Source organism: Macaca nemestrina, chromosome 2 (genome assembly GCF_043159975.1).
Source record: "Macaca nemestrina isolate mMacNem1 chromosome 2, mMacNem.hap1, whole genome shotgun sequence".
Taxonomy (NCBI): Eukaryota; Metazoa; Chordata; class Mammalia; order Primates; family Cercopithecidae; genus Macaca; species Macaca nemestrina.
This window is the reverse complement of record NC_092126.1, coordinates 155,773,478-155,796,634: the sequence shown is the minus strand read 5'-3', so window position 1 is coordinate 155,796,634 and position 23,157 is coordinate 155,773,478. Positions and strand designations below refer to the sequence as shown.

General features: G+C 46.2%; 1 protein-coding gene across 6 annotated transcripts in view; it reads left to right on the top strand.

Annotated features, from left to right (window-relative positions):
- Positions 1 to 23,157, top strand: part of LOC105477799 (eukaryotic elongation factor, selenocysteine-tRNA specific) — a 250,268-nt gene that overhangs the window by 69,329 nt on the left and 157,782 nt on the right. Inside the window, exon 1 of one of the 6 annotated variants that reach the window (XM_011734593.3) lies at positions 22,413 to 22,536. The exons of the other annotated variants lie outside the window; for them this stretch is intronic. Within the exon in view, the coding sequence (XP_011732895.2) occupies positions 22,482 to 22,536 (55 nt within the window). The 5' untranslated portion in view covers positions 22,413 to 22,481. Of the gene's footprint in view, positions 1 to 22,412; positions 22,537 to 23,157 lie in introns of those variants that run through there. 6 annotated transcript variants of the gene reach the window in all.

Below are 23,157 nucleotides of genomic sequence, written 5' to 3'. Positions count from 1 at the left end.
ATTTTTTAGCTTTACTATTATTATATAATAAAGAATTTGTCTGGTCTTTGTCCCAGGTTCCTGGAGCTTCTAAAACCCTTGGAATTTCCAGAGTGACAACAGTGTCTCTGTTACTCATAGTGGACCTTTGGGGCACACCTGAGTTTATGCTAAGGAGATGACTCAGGATAGGGACTGGTCATGCCTGAAAGACCAACCATGTCATTAGAGGGTTAGGCCTATGGGCCGTATGATATCAGGCTGACCTCCTGACCTTTGGGGGGCTGGAAATTTAGTTCAGTCTCATGGCCAGTAATTCAATCAATCATACCCATGTAATGAAACCCCAGCAAAAACTCTGGACACTGAGGTTCAGGGAGCTTCCTGATTGGTAAACACATTGATATGCCCAGAGGGTGATGTTCCCTGGCTGCACAGGGAGAGGGCACCAAAGCTCTGAATCTAGGGCCCTCCCAGGCTTCACCCCATGCATCTCTTCATTTGGCTGCTCCTGATTCTTAGCCTTATAATAAAACTGTAATTGTAAGAATAGTGCTTTTGTGAGTTCTGTGAGTTGTTCTAGTTAATTATCTAACCTCAGGAGGTCATGGGAACCCCCTGTATTTGCAGCCAGCTGGTCAGAAGTGTGGGTGGCCTAGGGACCCCTGAACTGGTGGCTGGTATCTGAAGTGAAAGAAGTCTTGTTGGGGACTGTACCCTTAAGCTATGGGGTCTGACCATTGACTTTAGGTGGTTTGTGTCACTATTGAATTATGGTATACAACTTGTGATACGTATTTCCAATTGTGTTGTAAAGTTTATATACAAAATTACAAAAGAGTGAACGTTTAAGTAACCTTGACACTGCTGGGCTTCCGTATCCTCATCTATGAAATGGGAAATTTAGTGACAACAACACAGGGATGTTGTATGATCATCTTTGTAAAGTGCCTTGGACCAGCACCTGGTGCATAGAAAGCAGTCATAGGATGTCCATGAGCACGTGCACATGTGCATGCATGTTGTGTGAGCATTGCAGGAAAACCAGAAAACAAAGCGAAGAAAACAACAAAAAAAGAAATCATTTGAAATGACATCAAAGATATAAAAACAGGATTATATTTTGTATTTTGGAAACCTCATTGTTTAAATAGGTTGGCTTATCCCTTTTACATTTATTATTATATATTTGGTCTTTTGTCATCATGTTCCATTAAAAAAAAACATTTTCTATCCTTTTTCGCTCTTTTTGTTATTTTCTATGTGATCTTCTGTTTCGCATTCTCTTTTCATTTGTGTAGGTCTACAGTTTTTGTTTTTACCTTAGAGCTAAAAATGCTTCTACAAAGTGTTACTTTTAAATCTTCAATGAACCTGCTTAAGCCTGGATTTCCCAAGCTATCACCTTGAGAAATGAAGCACCACTCTGTGACACCTCCTCTTGTCCTGTTTTTGGAGGTTCTGCTTCAGGACTTTTTTTAGTCAGCATTAGTGAAATAATTTTCATAGTATGTATTTCTTCTTTCAAGAATGGTAGTAAATGCAATTGGTATATAAGAGGCACATCATTTTATTGGAAGAATAAACGTCACAGTTCTTCAGACTTAATTCTGTATTTAAATGGTTCCTGTGGTCACCCTTGGGTCTTTTCATGCATGTGTCCTCATCCCCAGGTTCTCACTTACATTTATCATGTTCCTGTTAGATCTGCCTTCAAGAAGTTTTATGTGAAAAGTGAAAGGTTTCAAACATACACAGGACAAAGAGAACAAACCTTCATGTACCCTTCAGGCAGACTGAACAGTTCATGTACAACAGTACATGAACAAACCTTCATGTACCCATCAGGTAGACTGAACAGTTACTAAGATTTCACCGTGCTTGTTTCATCTCTCTCCCCTGCTTTCCTTGCTGAAGTATTTTTAAACAAATTTATGAGATCTTGAGTCATTTTACCCCTGAATACTTATGTATATATCTTTAAAAAATACAGACTTTTTCTTGCATAAATCAATGTCATTAACACAGCTAATAATAACTATTCTTTGGTGTCCAATACCCTATCTATATTTAGAATTTTCCTGATTTTCTTGAAAAAATGTTCTTCAAATATGGTTCCCCACCTCCTCCCTCCACAAAAGGATATAAGAACATATACATCCCCAAGTCCTTCATGTCAATGAGGAGCCCGAGGCTCAGAGAGGTAGATTGGCTTCCTCAGGTCAGACCCTAGTATTAGGATTTGAATCCCCACCCCTCTTAGTGAGCTTTACATTTTATGTACTACATCTGACTGCCCAGGCATGCTTACCCCAAGTAGGATGAAGCATCTAACCTCAACCTAAAGTTTCGCCCAAGATATAGGGGCTGAAGTAGACAGGAAGATGAGCACTGCTCCAGGAAGCCTCCCACCAGTACAGAAGAGCTCTTTTCTGGAAGACAGGGCTGGATGCCACAGTGAGGCAAGTCCAGCCCCAGCTCTGCGTCAGTGTCTTTTTTTGGTTTTGTGTCTATTCTTAAGGAGCTGCTTCTGGTACACAGGCAGTGCCAAGACCCCCTACAATGAGGCTACTTGGCTACAGGGAGTTCTGAAGGTTATGGAATACTATATGGCCTTTGGGATCTTCGCTCTGCCATGCACTCACTGTGTGTTTTGAGCCTGGGACTTGACCTCTTTGACTGAGTTTCTACCTTTGGAAGATGGAATTAGAGTGCTTACTTTGCAGGGTTGTTGTGAAGATGACGTGAATGCAGGTGTAAGCATCCCTAGCACCATGCCTGGCATGTAGTAGCTGTTTATAAATGCAAACTTAATGTTGTCTTTCTCTGCCAGGGAGGAGGACAGAGCACCAGCCACCTCTCCATCTCTATTGCACTGTCCCCTGGCCCCAAGACCTCTTCTGCATCCCCTTCCTCTCTCCTCTGGTCTGCATGGTTAGGCACCCAGGCTTTATGGGGCAGGGCGCTGGAGCTGAGAGGACACCAGCTCTGAGCACCTGCCGGCTTCGGAGAGATGAAGGGAAGGACACTGCCGAGCACTTGCTCAGTGTCCTATCACTCCTCAGGTGGTCTGGTTTCATGCTGCTTTACAGACCAAGGTACTGGGCACAGAGGCAGATGTGCCTTATTGTCTTCTCAGAGTGTTACCAGTTATTTCTAGTTTCAATTGAAGACACTCAGTTCATTGACGCAAGAGATTGACTCTCAGGATATGCCGGAGAACAGAACCCCAGTAAGAATTGGGGCAGGAGCTCAGGGGCTGTGGAAACACTCGTTGCCAGCAAGTGTGCTGAGAACACAAAGGAAATGCTTGTGATCCTTTTAGAGTTACTGGGAGTAAACATTTATTTCACCTTAAAGGAAACGAATGTTTCAGGAAGAGGCCCAGGAGCTTGACGAAGCTAGACAGCCCATGCCGTGAGCCACATAAAGGAGGACATCAGAACCAATTGGGTTAGAGAGGGCCTAATAAATTGTGTCCCTCACAAGGACCCAGCATTTTCTGTTCCTTGGGTGGGCCACATGTGCTGTGCTCTTGAGAAGATTGGGAACAGCTGTACTGAGTTGTTGCCATTGAGTCATATCTGGTCCAGGGGCCAGCGGTTGGCTCCTCTGGTCATTCCGTCCTTTTCTAACAAAGCTTGAGGTGATCTGGCCGTCTCCCCAAAGATCCCGGGGAAATGCATGCTCAGCATGCTCTGTGCAGCACTGGCAGCTGGGGCTTCCGTAGCCCCCTGCTGTGTCCTGTGCCCTCAACGGCCTCTTTCCTTAGCTTTCCAGCCTGCTCCCTCCCTCCAATTGCTAAATTCCCCTCTTCTATGCTATCTTAGCAGAAACTTCTCATTTGACTTTTATATACTTCGCTGTGTTGATGTTGTCTGTATATGTGTGTGTGTCTCCCCCAGAAGACTCTGAAGATCCTCGAGGGCAGAGACTGGGTTGGATTAATTTCTGAAGTTCAGAACTCAGCCTAGGGACAGCCATACAGAATGGAACAGAAGCAAACTTTTATTTCTGTGCCCAGATATGGTGGTACACAGAGGGTTGTGTGGTGCACAGAGGGTAGCTGGTTTGCAGGTACAGCATGAGGCATCTTGAGAAATTAATAGTGGGGAAGGAGAGCCCGCTAGCCTGGCCTGCCTGTTGCCTCCACTGGGGGGCCCCGCTGCCCCGGCCCCTCTTGGGCCATTGTATCCTGTCCCTCTGGTTGCTTGCTTGGGGCTTGCAGGACATGGTGGGCTCTGCAGGCTGCTTCACAGTGCAGTGTGTTCCTGCTGCTCCTTCTGAAATGTGACCTGCCATGCCTTCTTCAGTACCTCTGTCTCCATCCAGAAAAATGTCTAATTGTATCTTGAACTCATTTACATTGCTTGCTTCAATGGCCTCACTTGGCAGCTGAGCCCATATGCTAATTCCACCCTTTACATGAAGGAATTCTGCTGATTTTACTTACTTTTTATGACAGACTCCTCTCCCTACCCCCTACTCCGTTCTTCTTTTTTTGGTCTCCTGCTCCCCAGTAAACAGTTTCTTAGGTCCACTCTCGCAGGCTCAGTGACCCAGTGCCCTCAGGACGCTTCATGGGGTGAAGCTCCTGATGGGTTTGAGTCAGGGCCCTGAGCACTGGGCCAAGCCCTTCCAGCACCTTCAACTTAGGGTTAGTCAAGAATGTCCTGCCTTGGTTTCTCTGCTTCAGAGGAGGGGCTCTCTGGGGCTTGGGGACTCATTTCTACAAGGGTATGTTTGTGTCTAAGACAACTGTTGTTTTTTGGAACCCACAGTGAGAGTTGGTGAGAGAGGCATTGCCTCAGGGCCTTCTGAGGACAGACCCTGCTTCCATGATAGGGGAGGAGGAGTCTGGGTCCGTGGGTGGATTGAGCCCGGGTTCAGTCCCAGTTCTTGCCTTTGCTGCCAGTAGGGCCTTGGATGAGAGTTCCTTGACCTGAGTCTCACTTTCTTAATCTGTAAAGCGGATATGTGAGGGCCCGTCCTCCCCTCATTCAGATTCCTGGGGTCTTCTCCAAGTGGACGCAGTCCTTGCAGCCCGAGTCCTCTCTGTATTGGCCCTGGGCCACCGGATCTTTATAGTATTTGATTTTGTCTTGGCACGGCCACTTCAGTTGTTCAGCTTTTCTCCCCTTTTTTCTGTTTCTAAACAAGCATACATAACCTTTTTAAGTGTTACTAGGATGCCACCACTGAGGACTAGAGAAGAGTTGATTAATTGTTGCTGGAGGGAGTGTTCTAAGTAATTGAACAGACCCGGTCGTCTCTGACCTTTCGGTGCTTTTCATTTACTTCATACATATTTGTTGAACACCTATTCTTTGCTGCCGTGTGCAAGGGATTCTGTGGGATAAGGCTGCCCAGGTCCCTGTCCCAGTGGGTGAGGCTGCAGAGGAACCTGGGAGTCACAAACAGCACTATCCTGGGGCAGCGTGGGATTGTGGGACTCTGAGGAGGGGCTGTCACCTCCAGATGAGGGGGAGCCTGGAAAATACCTGGGAGGTGACATCTAGCCAAAACTTGAAGGCTGGATTGCCAGAGAAAGGACAAAGTGGACAGAATGCTCCAGTCTCATGTGCGTGGGTCACAGTCCTGGGGTGATAGAGAGCATGGCTGAGTGAGGAGCTGAAGCATGGAGTGTGAGGAGATGGGGGTGGTGGGCGTGAGGCTGTCAGGTGGTGCAGGTAGGGGCCCAACCACATTGCCCTTCTTGTTCCTTGCCCAGGAAGGAGGGTCAGGGTTGGGGAGTCAATCTCTCACCTTGACCTCCTGTGACCCTCACTCTCTTCTGCACAAAGGGCAACATAGCAATATTAGATACCAGGTCCCCGGCCTGAGTGGGGTTTGATCCTGTCCCTGCACTTACCTGACAATTTTACCTTGGGCAAGCAGGCAGTGCAAACTCTCTGTGCCTTGATGTGATCATCTGCAAAATGAGGGTGTTGGTAATAGTACCTATATCCAAGGACTGAGTTCAGTGAGCTGATGTATGCAGTGCACTTAGATCAGAACCTAGTTATAGTAAACACTACATTAAATGTCACCTATAAAGACAGTGCTCATTTCTTGTGGAAGGGGCTTGATAAGAATAACTTCTGTCCCAGAGGAAATTCCAGCCTGGTATCTCTGAGGTTTTCCTGCTTCATCATCCAGGGAAATAATTGTCTTAGGTTATTCCTGGGCTTTCTACCTCCTGGGGCTATATTGAGACTCAGTATGAAAACCTATGTGTGAAATTCTAGGGAAAATCCCCACTAGAGAGAAAATAATGTCGGAGACTGTTTGGAACTTTCACATGCGTTAACTCCTTCAGTCCTAACAGTCTACGAAGTGGGCCCTGTTTTTACACAGCATATGTATAGTGTGGCTGTGATACTAGCTGTGGGGCCTTGGTCCAGAGTGTTAGGGAGCGAGTGTTTGGCAGACTCCGCATGGCCTTTTCATCAGCTTTGGAAGAAGACAAGGCCAGAGAGCGAAGTGCTCTCCCCTCGTGGCCCTGCTGGAGGGCCAAGGGCTGAGTGAGATTCATCTGGTCTCATTTGGACCCCAGAGAGCCCACTGTCCTTTCCTCCAGGATGACCCTCCTGGCATCTACCTTCCCTAGGCCCACCAAGGGCAAAACATGTCTCATGGGAGAAAGAAGGATTGGACTGTCAAATCTGCCCTACCCCAGGTGCAGCGGACTGATTCCTGAGTGCTTTTCTGACTCCAATAGTTACAGGCCAAAGAGGCTGGATATTTATTCTGTTTCTTCGAACTTTCCTTTCTAACGAAAACTCCAGAGTTCTCACACTAGGGAGTTACAGGCCAGTCTTGGCCCATGAACATGTTTTGTTTGGGCCATGCTGTTTAAACATTTTTTTCAATTGGTTGTCAACATTTAAACATTGGCGAATTTCATATAATATTCCAGATTTTTGGCATCTCTTAAAAAATCGGAGGATCTGGCAACTTGAGGCCTACATTCCTGTCTGACCATGGTGTACTGGAGCTGAGGAGAAACGGTCCCCTCCAAATGGGGTGCAGGAGTTTCTGTTCCCTTTGGTCTCACACCTTGACTTATGCCTAGCCCATGTTGCTCGTGTGAGGTGCCCACCAGCCCTGGAAGGTTTCCTTTCCTTTCCCTTTCCCTTTCCCTTTCCCTTTCCCTTTCTCTTTCCCTTTCCCTTTCCCTTTCCTTTCCTTTCCTTTCCTTTCCTTTCCTTTCCTTTCCTTTCCTTTCCTTTCCTTTCCTTTCCTTTTCCTTCTCTTTCTTTTCTCTTTTCTCTTTTCTTTTCTTTCTCTTTCTTTTATTTTCCTTTCCTTTCCTTTCTTTTTTTTCTCGCTCGCTTTCTTTCATTCTTTCGTTGTTTTGTTTTTTCATTCATTCATTCTTTCCCTCCCTCCCTCCCTTCCTTCCTTCCTTTTCTTTCTTTTCTTTCGAGATAAGATCGTGCTCTGTGGCCCAGGCTGGAATACAGTGGCACGATCATAACTCACTACAACCTTGAGCTCCTGGGCTGAAGCCATCTCTCCTTCAACTTTCAGAGTAGCCAGAACTACAGGCATGTGCCACTGCACGTGGCTAATTTTTGTTTTTTAAATTTTTTTATAAAGATGGAGGTCTCACTATGTTGCTCAGACAGGTCTCAAACTCTTGCCTCAAACCGTCCTCCCTCCTCAGCCTCCCAAATTGCTGAGATTACAGGTGTGAGCCACTGTACTTGGCCACTGGAGGCTTTTATATTTGGGACAACTGCTCTCCACTTCCTTTACTTTAGAACAGGCCTTTGTGAGATGATAGCATTTGTTAGGGAGAATGGGAACTCAGGCTCAAGAGTGCTCATAATGATCATTTTCATGATGAAGCACCTGCTGTCTCCCAGACCCAAGTGAGGTTGGTTAGCAAGTATCCATGAGCCTCACACTGCTCTGTTTATAGTATATGATCCCCATTTTACAGGTAGGAGAGACTGAGGCTTAAATAAGGGCATTTAGACAGTTCTCACTTAGCAAGCAGATTGGGGAAGCTGAAGTAGAATCCAGAATGTTCCCTGCAAAGTCTGTCTGTCTCCCCACACACCCTGCCCTCCCTCTCAAGGTGGCCCGTGCATCAATAGGCATGCCCTGAAATCTAGAGATGGAGGACTCCAGGAAGTTTCCTTCAGTTTCCCTTGGAGATCACTGGGTGCTGTCTTCAAGAGAAATCCTCTTTGTTGACCTTCAGGGAGGTGGCCAGTGGAACTAATTTATGTTGCTTCAGATCAGGCAGAGCTAGCGTTGGCTCCTGGCTCCACCATGTTCTAGTTATAGGACTGCACTGTCCCCCCACTCCTCTCCTCCCTTTCATCCCCTCCATCCCCTCTCTCCTGTGTTCCCTCGCCTCCTTCCCCTCATTTTAGTGAGCCCTCATTGTGGACTGGGCTCTGTCTAACTTTCCAAGCCTCAGATTTCTCATACCTGGATGGGCTGTTGCTTGGCACTGTGGCCAGCCCAGTTGAGACCTTGATAATTGGTAGCCATTGTTATGAATGATGAGGCCCTCCACTCAGTTTCACAATGGAAATCACATTGACAGGGCCCCAGAGTTCCAGAATTTTTGTGAAACTTATTGACTTTAAAAAAATAGCCTTTTCCCTAAGGCACCTTGTGGGAAGAATTGAGATGACACTGAATTGCACAGATCTTTATAACTCTGGCTCTCCCGTCTCATGGATCAGGTACCTTCTTTGTTCTAAGCAGTCTGCTAGGCACATCATATACCTTTCTAAAAGGTTAGTAATGGTTTCATCTCCATATGATAGGTGAAGAAACAGGCCTGGAGAGCCCAGGCATTTTGTGAAAGATCATACCGCTGGTAAGTGGAGCAGGGGCTCCAACTCAAGCTGGCCCTCTCCAGGGATTGTGCCCTGAGCCCTTTGCTGTGGGGCCTGATTCCCAACCCTGCCCCAGGATCCGAGGTAGACTCAGTGTCCATGTCACGTAACGAAAGAGTCAGGGGTTCTCGGTGCCCTGTTAGGGCCTCTTGTTCCTGGTTGGTTGGCAAGTCTGAGTGTTTATTCAGCACTGCTGGGAAAGCTCCTGGGTTTAATTCTGAGATTCCAAGCCATCCTTTTGCATCTCCCCCCGCTCCCCAGCTGAGAGAACTGGGAGAGACATGAGGACACACAGCGCAGGGGCTCTTCTGTGGGCGAGGTTTCTGTTTAGATTTCAGGCGTCGCTGATGGTGAAGTGTGCTCAGGGTTTTCTTCGTAATTCACATTCCTGTGTCTACCTCTTACTGTTTTGTCCAGAAGTTCTTGTATCCATATTTGGTGATTCGTCTGTCTGTTCCCACCCCCACCCCCAAGCGCCCCTCAAGGTGTCTGCCAAAATCCTGTATAACTCATATCATCTCCCAAGCTGTTATAGTATATAAGGGCAAAGGATAATTTAGTTATTTTTGAATAAAGATTTGGAGGAAAAGTAAAAAAGTTGGGCAGGGGGTAGGGGGAAGTTTTCATACTCACTGCATGAAATAGACAATATTTCCTGAAACAGGAGATACGAACCTCAAAGAATTTAAAATAAAACATTCATTTTATTATTTTTTTAAAGAAGGAAAACGAGGGGGAAAAAGTAGAATAGTCAGTCTTTTTATCCTAAGTACAGATGAAATTGATTAAACCTTAAAGACTGGCCTCCGCACACCCGGTTTATTAATTGAAGAATTTCCTCTTACCCGGAATGGGAAGTTCACATTAAAATCGAGCTTGCCCTGAGTGGTAGTGACACTTGAGAACTGAACATTTTCCACAATCCTATTTTCTCTTCGGTGCTAGAGGAAATCCTAAAATGGTTAAAAAGGGGGGAAGGGGATTGAGGCGGGAGAGAGCAGAAACTGTACATTTTAAGGAAGCCTTCTTTCATTTCCTTGTAAAGCATGAAATCAAATTATAGCTTATGGCCCACAATTATTTTATTTCTACATTTCAAATTCCATTTTCTGCTTTTTCACTGCTCTTGAAGAGGAGTTGTACTGTTGTGCAAAGTCAGCTAAAAAGATTACCCCAGATAGACACAGTAGCTTAAAGAAGCAAAAAGGCAAAACTCTCTGGTTAGGTTGGGAGCCCTGTGGCCCTACAGAGCCCTCATGTCTGCTTGCATCTGGAAAGGCGGCATAAGCAGCCATCACCCCGTGGACTCCTTGGCCCTGACAGGAACTTGGAAACCTCTGCTCTTTGTGTGTCTCCCTGTATGATGCTGACTCTGCCTCTTGTCCTCCCGGTGATGGGTGTCTACTTCACTGCCTCCCTAGGGGTGGGCCGCTCCTGGCTGACGATAAGGGGATGCTATGAGCTGATGCCTGGCACATCATTAATGCTCTGGCTTAGCAGGACTGAAGGTCATGCATTTTCCAGTTCTCTTCCAGTCCCTGAATTTAGTGCCAGCATGCCTTTCCCTACCTCTTGCTGACCCCTTTTCAGCAGAGAGTGAGTTCCAGGCTCAGTGCTTCAGCAGGCCATGTTGTCCAGTTAACATCTAATAACGTTTCATTTATCTTTACAGTTAATTTCTCCTTAATGCAAGTTTAATAGTATTGTACTTAGGTCATGTAAAGTTGTTTTTAATATAAGTGCATTTGAATTTTGTAAAATGATGTGATTTAAACATACATGTGAGTAAATAATAGTAGAGGTAGTATCCATGGGCCTGGCAGAAATCATGAAGATGGCTCATGGATGGAGAACCCTGGCTTAATTCATACTTCTTCCCTGATGTGGATCAGCCGTCTTGAAAACTTTTAGCCACAGAGCTCTTTAATCATGTCTCCAGTTATCCATCCACATCTTTACCAACCCTTGCTCTCAGGAAGTTCTCTTACAGATCTACCTGAGCTCCTTCGTGCTTCTGTTGAAGATCACTTTATTTTGTATTTTCATTAGATAGGGAACACCCTTCATTAGATAGGTCCCTACCTCTGACCTTGAGCATCTCCTTAACTTCCTCTTTCCTCAGCCTCATGGTGGGCATGCAGGCTGTTAGACTCTGGCGGACAGGCGATACTGCTTTGTATCATGGTACAAGTTCTCCTCTTGAGTTAGAAGTTTGGGTTCTAATCCAGTCCTCCAGTTTGTTAGCTGTGTGACTGAGGGCAAGTCACATCAGATCCTTCAAATCTCTTCAGGTCTTAGCTTCTGCACCTGTGAATAATAATAAATGTTTCCTTCCTGAGCTGTTAAGATTAATTGAAATAATGTGCCTGGTGCATTCTTAGGCATGCAATATGTGTTCATTCTCTTTCTTCCTGTCCCCATCTCCCTGACCTGTAGTCATCTTTTTATTTATTTATTTATTTATTTATTTATTTATTTATTTAATTTATTTATTTGAGGTAGAGTCTTGCTCTGTTGCCCAGGCTAGTGTGCAGTGGCATGATCTCGGCTCACTGCAACCTCTGCCTCCTGGATTCGAGCAATTCTCTTGCCTCAGCCTCCTGAGTAGCTGGGATTACAGGCACGCACCACCACACCTGGCTAATTTTTGTATTTTTAGTAGAGATGGCATTTCATCATGTTGGCCAGGCTGGTGTTGAACTCCTGACCTCAAGTGATCCGCCTACCTCAGCCTCCCAAAGAGTTGGGATTACAGGCGTGAGCTACTGCTCCCAGCCCATTTTTTTCATTTTTAAACTTTTTATTTCAAAGTCATTTCAAACTTAGAGAAAGGCTCTAAGAATAGTACAGAGGACTCCCGTATGCCCATCAACCTTGAGTCATCTTTGTGACCATGCTTGCATACAACAGCATGGTTTTGGTCCAGCCAGACAGAGACTTAGGGGTTGCTCTCTAGCAAGGCTGACATGGCTGACTGTGGCGCGAGGACATTGCCATGGTTTCTTCACTGGTCTTGCAGAAGGCTGAAACCTCATTAACAGAAAATTTTTATGACCACTAAGCAGACATAACTGGGTGTCTTCTTCTCTCTTCTACCCTCCCACCCTGACTTAGGTGGATCGTCTAACTTGTAGATCAAAGCCAGCCTCTTAACAAGTTTCCTGATAGGACAGGTACATACCTAGAGTTGTGTCTGAGATGACTTCATGTGTGCACAGATATGGTGTTAAGGAACGTCGATCCCAGTAAGAAAGTTATTCCCACTTCAAAATTCTTTAAGTCCTTCTGATGACTTTAAGGAGGTCTCAGATTTGTGCTGGGAGCTCTTATACTTCTCTTAACATTGCAAGCTCAGTGCCTATTACTGTAACCATGTCTGGCTAGAACTTAATAAGAGTGTTTTATTTTTATTGTACTTCTTTTTTTAAACCTTTCACTTATGGTAAATTATGCTGGTTTTCCAGTGATACGAAGCTTTACTTTTACTTACTATTTTATTTTATTTTATTTTTTTTGAGACAGGGTCTCATTCTGTTGCCCAGGTTGGAGTGCAGTGGTGTGATCTCGGCTCGCTGCAACCTCTGCCTCCCGAGTTCAAGTGATTCTCCTGCTTCAGCCTCCCATATGTCTGGGACCACAGGTGCGCACCACCACACCCAGCTAATTTTTTTTTTTTTTTTTGTAGAGGTGGGGTCTCTTCATGTTGCCCAGGCTGGTCTCGAACTCCTGGGCTCAAGCAGTCCCCCCATCTTAGCCTCCCAAAGTGCTGGGATTATAGGCCTGAGCCACCACGCCCAGCCTGAAGCTTTACTTTTAAAAATAAATTGCTGTTGAGTCAGTAATGTATGTACGTAGTTCAAAATCTTAAAGGTACAAAAATGTACATAGTAAAAAGTAAATCTTCCTCTTATTCCCCTGCTTACCTAGTTTACTTCCTGGAAGCAAACTGCTATAACCAGTTTCTTCTAAAGATTCCAAAGACACTTCATGATTTTTAAGCATGTTCTTTCTTCCATGGATTCTCTAGAAGTGGCAATATACTGTGCACACAGTGAACACACCAGCTCCGCTAGAGCTCTGTTCGGTGAATAGTTACCTTGGTGTTTTTAAATAGCTGTGTCATGTTCTGTTTTAGGTATATATCATAGTTTAGTTAACTTCCCTTCCAACAGGCACTCAGGCTGGTTCTGAGTTTTTGCTCTTCTAGACACGTGGCAGTGAGTGTCCACATATGTGCCCCGTGTGCATGTGGGTCACTGCTAGTCCCCAGAAGTGTCTGACGGCCATTTGCCAGCATGTGCTGCTCCCACCGCCAACCCCACCCCAGTGACAGGCAGGATTATCTGTCTCCCCTGCGTGAAGGGGCAAAGTGTTGTTTGTTTGCTCATTCGTTCGTTCGTTTGTTTTGAGATGGAGTCTCACTCTGTCGCCCAGGCTGGAGTTCAGTGGCACAATCTCGCCTCACTGCAACCTCCGCCTCCTGGGTTCAAGTGTTTCTCCTGTCTCAACCTTCTGAGTAGCTGGGATTATGCAGCAACACCAGGCACGCAACACCGAATCTGGCTAATTTTTGTATTCTTTGTAGAGATGGGGTTTCACCACATGGGCTAGGCTGGCCTCAAACTCCCAACTTCAAATGATCCGCCTGCCTTGGCCTCCCAAATTGCTGGGATTATAGGCATGAGCCACTGTGCCTGGCCAAGAGTGTTACCAAATGTTTAAGGTGACTTGGCCTCCTAGGTAAAACTTGGGTTCTGGAGCCACATAGCCTGATTTTGAATTCTAGCTCCCTGTCTTTCTAGTTCTGCAACCTGTGACTTAATTTCCTCATCTGTAAATGGTCGGGGTGGGTGGGGGGGCGGCAGTGACACAGAGTGTCAGCAGGCTCCCAGAATGCCAGGTCTAGGCAGGCTGAACACTCAACACATGTTAGCTCTTTGTATTATCATCAGTATTATTTGGTCAGTCCAGTAGGTGAAAAACAGAATTTCAGTGTACAGTGGTTTTAATTTGCATTTTTTTTGTTACTGGTGAGGTGGGTTGTCTTATCATGTTTGAGCTATTTTTATTTCTTTATGCCCCTGCTTATTTCTCTGACTTCATCTCCTTCCTCTTCCTCAAACACATGTGGAGGCTTTGCACTGGCTCCTCCCTGTGTTGCCTACCAACTCCTCCTCCTCTGAGTCTGTGCCCAGATAGCTCCTTCTCAGTGAGGACTCTCCTGACAACCTGATTTAAAATTGCAGGCCACCTGCTTCCCAGACAGAGCCTACTTCTACTCTTTCTCCCCAGGATGCATAGCCTCTCTGACCCTACTGTGAAATTCACTTACTGTGTTTTAATGTTTGCTTTTGCTTTACCCTACTGGACTGTGAGTTCCCAATTGCAAGGGGTAGGGACTGTTGTCTGTCTGGCCTTTCAAATGTGCCAGCCACCAACTCTACGTCTGGCATGAGGGAGTGCTCAGTAAAAGTGCTGCATGTGAACTAGCTGTTGATACCATTTACATTTTTGATTGGACTGTTGCTCTCTTTAAAAAATCAATTTCAGTATTTCCAATTTGAATATTAAGGAAAACAGTCCTTTGTGTGTAGTATGCATTTTAAGCTTCTCTCCCTTGTCACTGGACTTTATCATATTTTCCTATATAGAGGTATTTGGTTATTATGTTGTTGAATTTGTCAGTGTTTCCTTTTTTTCTTTCTTCTATGTTTATTCTGTGGGTTTTGTTTCTTACCTAGGTATCTTTTTACTTTTAAGATTATAAAAAAATTTTTTCCCACCCTTTCTTTCAGTACTTTCTTGGTTTTCTGTTCTTACGTTTGAAACTTTGATCCATTTGGAATTTATTCTGGTGTCATGTGTATGGTAGACATCCAATTTTATTTTTATCTAGATGACTACCCATTGTCCCTTTATCACAATTATGTGATTGTCCCTGTTTCCAGATGTGCACCTTGGGGCTCAGAGAGGGAAAGCTCCTCACTCAAGATTGTGCAGCCAGCAAATGGACTTGCATCCTGCCCTGCTCCCCTCTCCCAGCTCTGTGGGTGTTTTGCCACGAGTCTCTAACATTTCTTGTTTTTTTGGCTTTCTTTCCTTTTGGCAGGGGTCCAGCACCTCTATTTGTCTGCTGTCTTGTCCAGGGCTGTTTTTTTTGCCTTGATGTCTTACATGGACTCTCTTTGTTGTTCCTCCTGTTCCTCCACTGCTGACATGCTCTCATTGTTCACCCTGGCCTTTCTTCAGGTGGTGATGAATGTCTCCTTTGGTTCCCGCCTGCACGACTATGCCTCAGGTTGTGTACTTTGTTCTCCTTCCTCTCTATCCTCAGGGCCTTGCCCACCTGCTCTTTGGGATGCCTTAGGGTTCCCAGAGCACTCAGGAATGCATGATTCTGGCCAAGAGGCAGCCAGTAATAGAAAAAGCAGAAATTTTGAAGTCAAACAGCCCTTGGTTCTAGCGCTGCCTCTGCTGTTAACTGTTGGGCAATTAGACCTCAGATTTCTCTTTATGGAAAGGGGAGGTCTCCTCTTCTAGGGATAGTGGCGAGGATTAGAACTAATGCAGAAGTCACAAGCTCAAGTGCCTGTTGGGAGCCAGGCTGGTAGTATAAATACTGGGGTGTGAGGCAACAGGGAATTGCAGGAACCAGGGTAAGGTTGGGAGTGCATGACTGTTCTCCAGGAGACAGCTGCTCCTCAGCCACATCAGACAAAGGCCCGGTCTAACTACATTTGCTAATTCATGGAGATTTTCATGTGACATTTCTCAAGTTGTAAATGTTGGCAGTGCATGCATATTCTAACAGGCACTGCACAGGCTAGACAATGCCCATTCCAGATCCTCAGGCATCTTTAAGTTGTCAGTTTGCAGCCAGTGATGTGAAGTCCTTGGCTCCAATTCAGCTGTCAATCCACAGTGGCTGTTATTCGGGGTTTTTTGGGGTTTTTTTTGAGCTTGCTCTGTTGTGCAGGCTAGAGTGCAGTGGCATAGTCTCGGCTCACTGCAACCTCCACCTCCTGGGTTCAAGTAATTCTTGTGTCTCAGCCTCCGTGTGTACCACCACACCCTGCTAATTTTTTGTATTTTAGTAGAGACAGGGTTTCACTATGCTAGCCCATGCTGTTCTCAAACCCCTGAGGTCAGGCAATCTGCCCGCCTCGGCCTCCCAAAGTGTGTAATGGCTGTTATTTGTATTGTGGCTGCTGCTTTTGGGTTTCTTGTCAGTCAGGCAGCACACTGCAGCGTCCCTGCTGGATGCTGGGTCAACTCTGTTCCCACTTGTTACTTCCGGTACTTGGAGTTCCTTAAACTTCTTATGGTCCACTTGGTAGGGCATATCCTTTACCTGGAGACCAAGGAGCCGGGGTTTGACTGTTAATGCTTCATGGGACCAGGACAGCAATGTCTAGTTCTGCTGGGTCAGCTTCTCCTGCTCGGGGGTCTCCCTGCAAGTCTGGTGGGATTTGGCCAGGATGTTTGTGGAGGAGCCCACCTTTGCAGGGCAGTTCAAACAGTAAGGATGTCCTGCCTAGTTGTGGACACAGTGCTCCAGGCTGTTGGCTGGCACTTACCAAGAAACTCCATGAGGGGCCAGCTGCTGGGTCCACAGGAATTGGTGGAGGCACTGTTTGTATTCGCTCCATGCTGCCGTTAATACTCTTCCTCTTCCTCCTCTGGAGGGCACAAGGCCTTTGGGTATATGTGAGTCCTAAAGGAAGTAGGAGGCCAGTTCTTGAGCTCTTGCTGTGCTGGGCATCGTGATACTCACAGCAGCTTACATTTAGTGAGTCCGGAGCATGTGGCAGGTGCTGGGCGAGGTGCCCTCCTCCACCTTACAGTGTTGTCTCTGGCATCAGCATCTTCAAAGGAGGAATCCCAGGCTCCAAGAAGTCAAGAGGTGTACTTGCCTGAGGCTGTGCAGCTGGCAGGGTGAGATGCTTACCCTCTGCCCCCACCTGCCTCAAAACTTGAGGTGGGCTTCCAAGCTGCTGCCCCATTCCTCCTGCCCACAGGCAGCATCCCTCTCCATGAATTCCTTGATCAAATGCCTCAGATCAAAACATGCCCTCCCTCTGGGCTGTCTCCTCTATAGGAACCTGAGTTTCCAACTAGGGTGGTAGACACCACTGTCAGTAGAAAACAGAAATGCAGTTATTATTTATGTTTTACAGATGTGGAGATGGAGCACAGAGAGGATGAATAGCTTTACAAAACTCCCCTCCGTCTGAAACTGTTCATGAAAATGGTTATCTGGTGATAACAAGGACCAGGGTCCCTGGAGCCTTCTCCTGTGACTGGGGCCTCCTTTGGCCTCCCAGTCCCCACTGGAGGGTCTGGGCCTGGCCAGGAGCCTCCAGCCTGTTAGACTTCTAGCACCTCCTGCAGTCGATGGAGTAACCTGGTGGTTGTTAGCAGCATGGGCAGCATGAATGTTTGGCTTCAGGGAGAGGGCTGAGCAGAAAGGCTGAGAGAGAGTGCACGAGTGTGGCATGCTGCCCTGTGCCCAGGTGGGTGCTAGGTCACAGGCACTGTGGGGGGCCTGGTCGTGACCACCGACCTCCTCTCCTCCCCTTTCCCCTTCCCCAACTCCATCAGCAGGCTTTGTCCACTTGTGTTTGCCTGGGGTCTGCCTGGACTAGTGGGGACAGCAGGCCTTGTTACAGTTCGACCAAGCGTAGTGGGGCCCAGGTTCAGTGCTCACAGCTGTTAGTACCAGCTCCTGCTTACTGAGAGTGCTTAGGGCTGAGTCTTTCCCAATCTTCTGCAGGAGGCATCTTTGTTTAGGTCCTGATTGTGGATGAGGAAATTGAAGCTCCTGGTAAGGTTGTGATTTGAACATACCCAAGCTTGGGGACCTCCAAGCCCTGCTCTTCCCCACTTCCTCTTGTTTGTGGCCCTCGTTTCCTTGGTCTGTAAAATGACCCTCTTGTCTAAACCCCTTCCATTTCCAAATCCTCTGAGCCTGTGCTGAGGAGGACAGGCTAGTCCCACACCTTCCTGGTACCAGTGGGAATTTGAGAAGTAAAGTCTAGGCTTACCCTGTTTCAGGAAAATTGCAGAAGAAGGAAAACTAATTCTCCTTAAAACTGATTTTCTCCTTGCTCTCTCAGAAAATGGGCTACAATGTGGCTGAAATCTTGCTGCCCTCCCATCCCCTGCCCTTGGCAGAGAGTCAGGGTTGGGACAGCTGCAACCTGTGTTGGATGGAGCCTGATCAATCCTGGGTTCTTGTCCCTAGTTGGGTGACTTTGGGCAAGTTATTTAACCTGCTTCAGCCTTAGTCTTCTTACCTATACAATGGGGAGATAGGCAATACACTGAATAAATGAATAAAAACAGCTGCAATAATGGTATCATCTTGTGATTATAAGGCTCTCACCCTGGAGTCTGAAGAGCTGTGTTCTGAGGTGGGAATGTCTGAAACCTGCCCGTTTTGTCCTGGAACACTCACAGGGGGCTTGTAGAAAGCATTTGTTTTGTTCTGGACATAAGATCTTGCTGCTCAGAGTTTCAGGATACTGTCGTAGAGCAAAATCAGTAGACTGAGTGTAAATCCCTCTGAACCCTTGCTCCTTGACCTGACTTGGTTACTTCACCTCTCTGAGCCTTTGTTTTCTCTCTTTCTCTTTTTTAGACAGGGTCTCACTCTGTCACCCAGGCTGGAGTACAGTGGTGTAATCAGGCCTTGACCTGCAACCTTGACCTCTTTGGGTGCAGGTGATCATCCTACCTCAGCCTCCCAAGTAGCTGGGATTACAGGCATGTGCCACCACGCCCAGCTAATTTTTGTATTTTTTTTTGTAGAGACAGGGTTTCCATGTTGCCCCATGCTGGTCTCAAACTCCTGAGCTCAAGCGATTCACCCACCTCAGCCTCCCAGAGTGCTGGGATTACAGACGTATGCCACCACGCTAAGCCAATTTTTGTATTTTTGTAGAGACGGTGTTCACTGTGTTGCCCAGGCTGGTCTTGAACTCCTGAGTTCAAGTGATCTGCCTACTTTAGCCTCCCAAAGTGCTGGGATTACAGGCCCAGTCTGTTTTCCCATTTGTAATGCCCATATTGTAGAGTTGGTGTTGAGATACAGGTAAGAGGAGATGAAGACATGTAGACTACCACTGTGCATGTCTTAATAGCAGATGTAGAAGTAAAAACTATGGTAACAGCTAATATAATTGAGGATTTCATATGTCTAGGCACTGTTCTAAACCCCTTATATATGTGATCTCATTGAGTCTTCAGTGCAATCCAATAACATAGGCAGTATCATCGTCCTCATATAAGATGAGCAGGCTAAGGCACAGAGAGAGTTGATGTATTTGGCAAATGGTCATAATAATAGTAGGATATTAATTGCCACTGCAGTTTTATATTGTTGATAAAATGTATTTACATTGTTCAATAAATATTTAAAAAGTCACCAGTTGAAAACTAATTTTGGCCAGGCACAGTGGCTCATGCCTGTAATCCTAGTAGCACTTTGGGAGGCTGAGGTGGGAGGATCTCTTGAGGCCAGGAGTTCGAGACCAGCCTGGGCAACACAGCAAGACCCCACCTCTACAAAAAGATTTAAAAAGTAAGCTGGATATGGTGGCATGCACTTGTGGTACCAGCTACTTGGGAGACTAGGGCAGGAGGATCGTTTGAACCCAGGAATTCAAGGCTGCAGTGAGCTATGATTGCACCACTGTACTCCAGCCTGGGCAACAATAAGATTGTGCCTCTAAAATTAAAAAAATAAAAATAAAAAAATAACAAATAATGGCACAGATTTACCTACGTAACAAACCTGGTCATCCTGCACATGTACCCCTGAACTTAAAATATAAGTTGGAAATAAAAATTTTTAAAATTTATTTTAAATTTAATATTATTTCTCCTTCTTATAATGCCCAAAGCTTTGATTTTTTTAAAAAATCTGATTTTGAGGTTGCTAAAATATGTTCAAAGTATAATGTTAAGTTTCTCCAGCTGAAATATTTCTTTTCTGAACATATTTTATTCCTTCAGTCCCAAAAGGAAAATTACACCTTACAGATAACTTATACTTTGTTAAATGCTGACCCTTGGAAGTTTTTCATTATTTTTGAAATGATTAAGATATATAATTTGCAGAATTGGAAATTGTAATTTTTAAAAGTACTGAGAAACTTTAACCCTATTATAATTATTCTGCAAATCTTTTAAGGATACTGTAGTCAGTACAACTAGATGAAAAACTCTGATAGATTGGGAAATATAGAGGATCATTTATAAGCCTCAATTTTTTTGTCCTGTGTTTCCCACCCACTCGCTTGCTATGTCCCTCCAGTCTCAGAGCGATTTCCTACCCTGGGTTCATGGGAATTGGGAAGGACACTGTTTGATTCATTCTATGAAAATACTAGGGATTTTGAAAAAGGCAAGACGGGCCAGTTGTGTCACTTCCTGTCGTCTGATCAAAAGTTTGATGAAGAAAAGAAAGTAACTGAGAGCTGCTGCCAGGCAGCAGGCAGTTGCCTGGTGATGACGCCGGGTTTCCAGTGCTACTCTGGTTCTCAGTGTGGCCAGTCAAGTCCCTCTGACCTCTGGGCTCCTTAGAAGTCCCTGGTGCTGGCTGCCCTGCAGAGGGTCTGCTCAAGAGTCTGGCCTTTTGGAACAAAGACAGCTTGTGGATGCCGGATCAGGCTGCGGATGAAATCCCAACTGGCTCCTGAGTGTTTGGGTCCTATCTGTGCTTAGTTTTCTGGGTCTGTCAATCAGTTTCATTTCCCATCCACAGGATCTCAATAGGCGTGAGAAGCAAGAGGGCCTGATGGGTGGAGCACATGAGTCATTCCCCTGCTGGATAGTTGTGTATACCAATAGGAAATCGACTGTTGGAGAAGAGGAACAGATTCCTGGTGAATAAAGTGGAAGATGCAGGGATACGGACATTTGCTGCATTAGTCCAACAACAATGTATTAAGCTGTGCCCAAGCTGGGTCTTGTGCTGTGAATACAGATTGAAAACCCAGGCCTTGGTTATGAACCCTCAGCGTGGAGCTGGGTGGGGCATCAAGGATCAGGGGCAAGTGAACCTGGGGCAGGTGTTCTGGGCAAAACAGGAGCAGGGGCAAAAGCAAGGCAGGGAAAGGGGCGAGAGTCTATCTGGGTCCTACCTTGATCTTTAGATGGGAAATGGGAGAGTTGATGGGGGGAGGCGGGGAGATTGTGGACTGGGTCCCCACTGAGCAGGGCAGGCTGTGTGGCATGGGAGTTAAGAGCCTGAGCACCAGGGTTCAGGTCTCTTCTCTGCCGCCTGCCTGCTGTATAACCATGAGCAGTCAACAGACTTCCCTAAAGCCTTGACCTCCTCATCTGTAAAGTAGGGGCTAAGTAGTAGGGGGTGTTTAAGTTCTAGAGGGAACTTGGATAGTCAGAATTACTCTGGAGAAGTCCTTAAGGAACCCATGAGGCTGAGTGGCCTTGGTTCTGTGGGCACAGCTTCGCCCACCAGAGAGGTAGGCCTCTGGGGCCGGTGCAGGATCCATTCTGCTATGAAGGTGGAGGCTGGAAAACAGGCTGGGCCCCCACGTGTTCCTCCCTCCTTGTTCCCTGCTGGGCTTTGTCTCATCCTGCCTCAAGACCCAGTCTCACAGCCCTGTGGCCGGTTCCCAGATTTACTGACAGTTAGAAGCCGGAAGACAGTTGGGTGTATCTTCCAGGTAGGGAAGGCTTGGGCTCAGCTTGTGTGAGGGAGGCGTGAGTGTCATGGGGCTGTGGGGAGAGGGTGAAAAGCCCAGGAAAGGGTTTATGGAGCATATAGCATGGTGCTTGGCACAAGGTGAGTGGGAAGCAACTGGTAGTTAAAAAACAGGGATCCTCCAAAGCCACACTGGGGAGTCTTTTTTTTTTTTTTTCAGGGGACAGTGGGGTTCTTAGCATGAGACGGGCATGGTCAGGTCTGTGTTTTATTGTATTATTTATTTATTTATGCACTTAAAATTATAATTTTATTTTAGGACAGATACTGCACACCCCTGTTTAAAATGAAAAGGAACTGACTAATATACAGATAATTTCCTTCCTACTCGTCTTCTGTCTCCCAGCAGACAACCAAGTCATTAGTTTATTTTGCATTCCCTCAGAAATATTTTATGTGTGTGGAAGCCAATACTTATTCAATATGTGACACCCACACACGTGCGCACACACACACATACACACACACACACTCTTATACCTTATCCCCTTTTCAACACAAATCACACTCTGCACATTGTGCCTTGCCTTTCTCACTCACTCCACCTTGGATATCATTCCATAGTGGTAGATAAAGAGCTTCTTCATTCATTTAAATTTGTATATAGTATTCTATCATGGCATTATAGCATTATATACTTATTTTCAACCTGTCCCCTGCTGATGGACATTTACTTGGTTTCCAACATTAGCTGTAACAAACATGCTGCAGGGATGTTTCGTGAGCTTGGCTGGGTCAAAGATTATGTGCCTCTGCAGAGGTTATACCAGTTAACCCCCGACCCCTGCTCCTGCCCAGCAGTATATGAATCAGTTATATATTTTTAGAAAGTGCCTTTGGAGAGGCTATTTGGAGAATGGAGTTTGGAGGGCCACATCTGAGCTGCAGCAGCCCATTAGAGACTAGCCAACATGAGCCTGCCGTGGGCTATGGGAACTGGAGCTGGAACAGAGAAGGAGTCCAGAGGTGAGCTGGTAATTCAATCGCTATGAGAGGGAGTCTATCAGATGAGTTGAGTCTGTTTTTAATAGTCTATCCTGTTCATGGTAGATGATAGAGTCTGTGTCCATCCTCTCTGGGGCTGTAGCAGAGACCTGGGCCCTCCTGCCCGTGACCTGGCAGGGGAGATGCTGCTGCTGCTGCTGCTGCTGCTGCTGCATGCATCTGGGCCTAGTCCTGTGGCCCCAGCTGGCAGGATGAGAGAGAAGGCTGGACAGGGAGAAGCAGAGGGGGAGACAGGAGGGTTGGGGCATGCCTAGGCCCACCTGAAGTCAGAGAGACACACCGTTCTCCTGGGGGAGCCCAGAGGAGCATCACAGGACAGGGGTGACCAAGAGGCCTCTTGGAACAGTGGGAAGAATTCTTCAGCAGTGGCGTCAGGAGCCCTGATTTCTAGTGTCTTCAATACTAGTTGGCTGTGTGATCTAGAGCACATGATCTAGACCCATGTCTCTGAGTCTCCCTTTCTTCATCTGAAACATAAGCTTACTGGAGATTAAGTAAGCTGACCTAGTGTGCATAGTCAGAGTGCCTGAAAAAGAAAGGCCCTCCCTCCTCCATGCCTTCCCTCTGTCCCCAGTAGTGGGG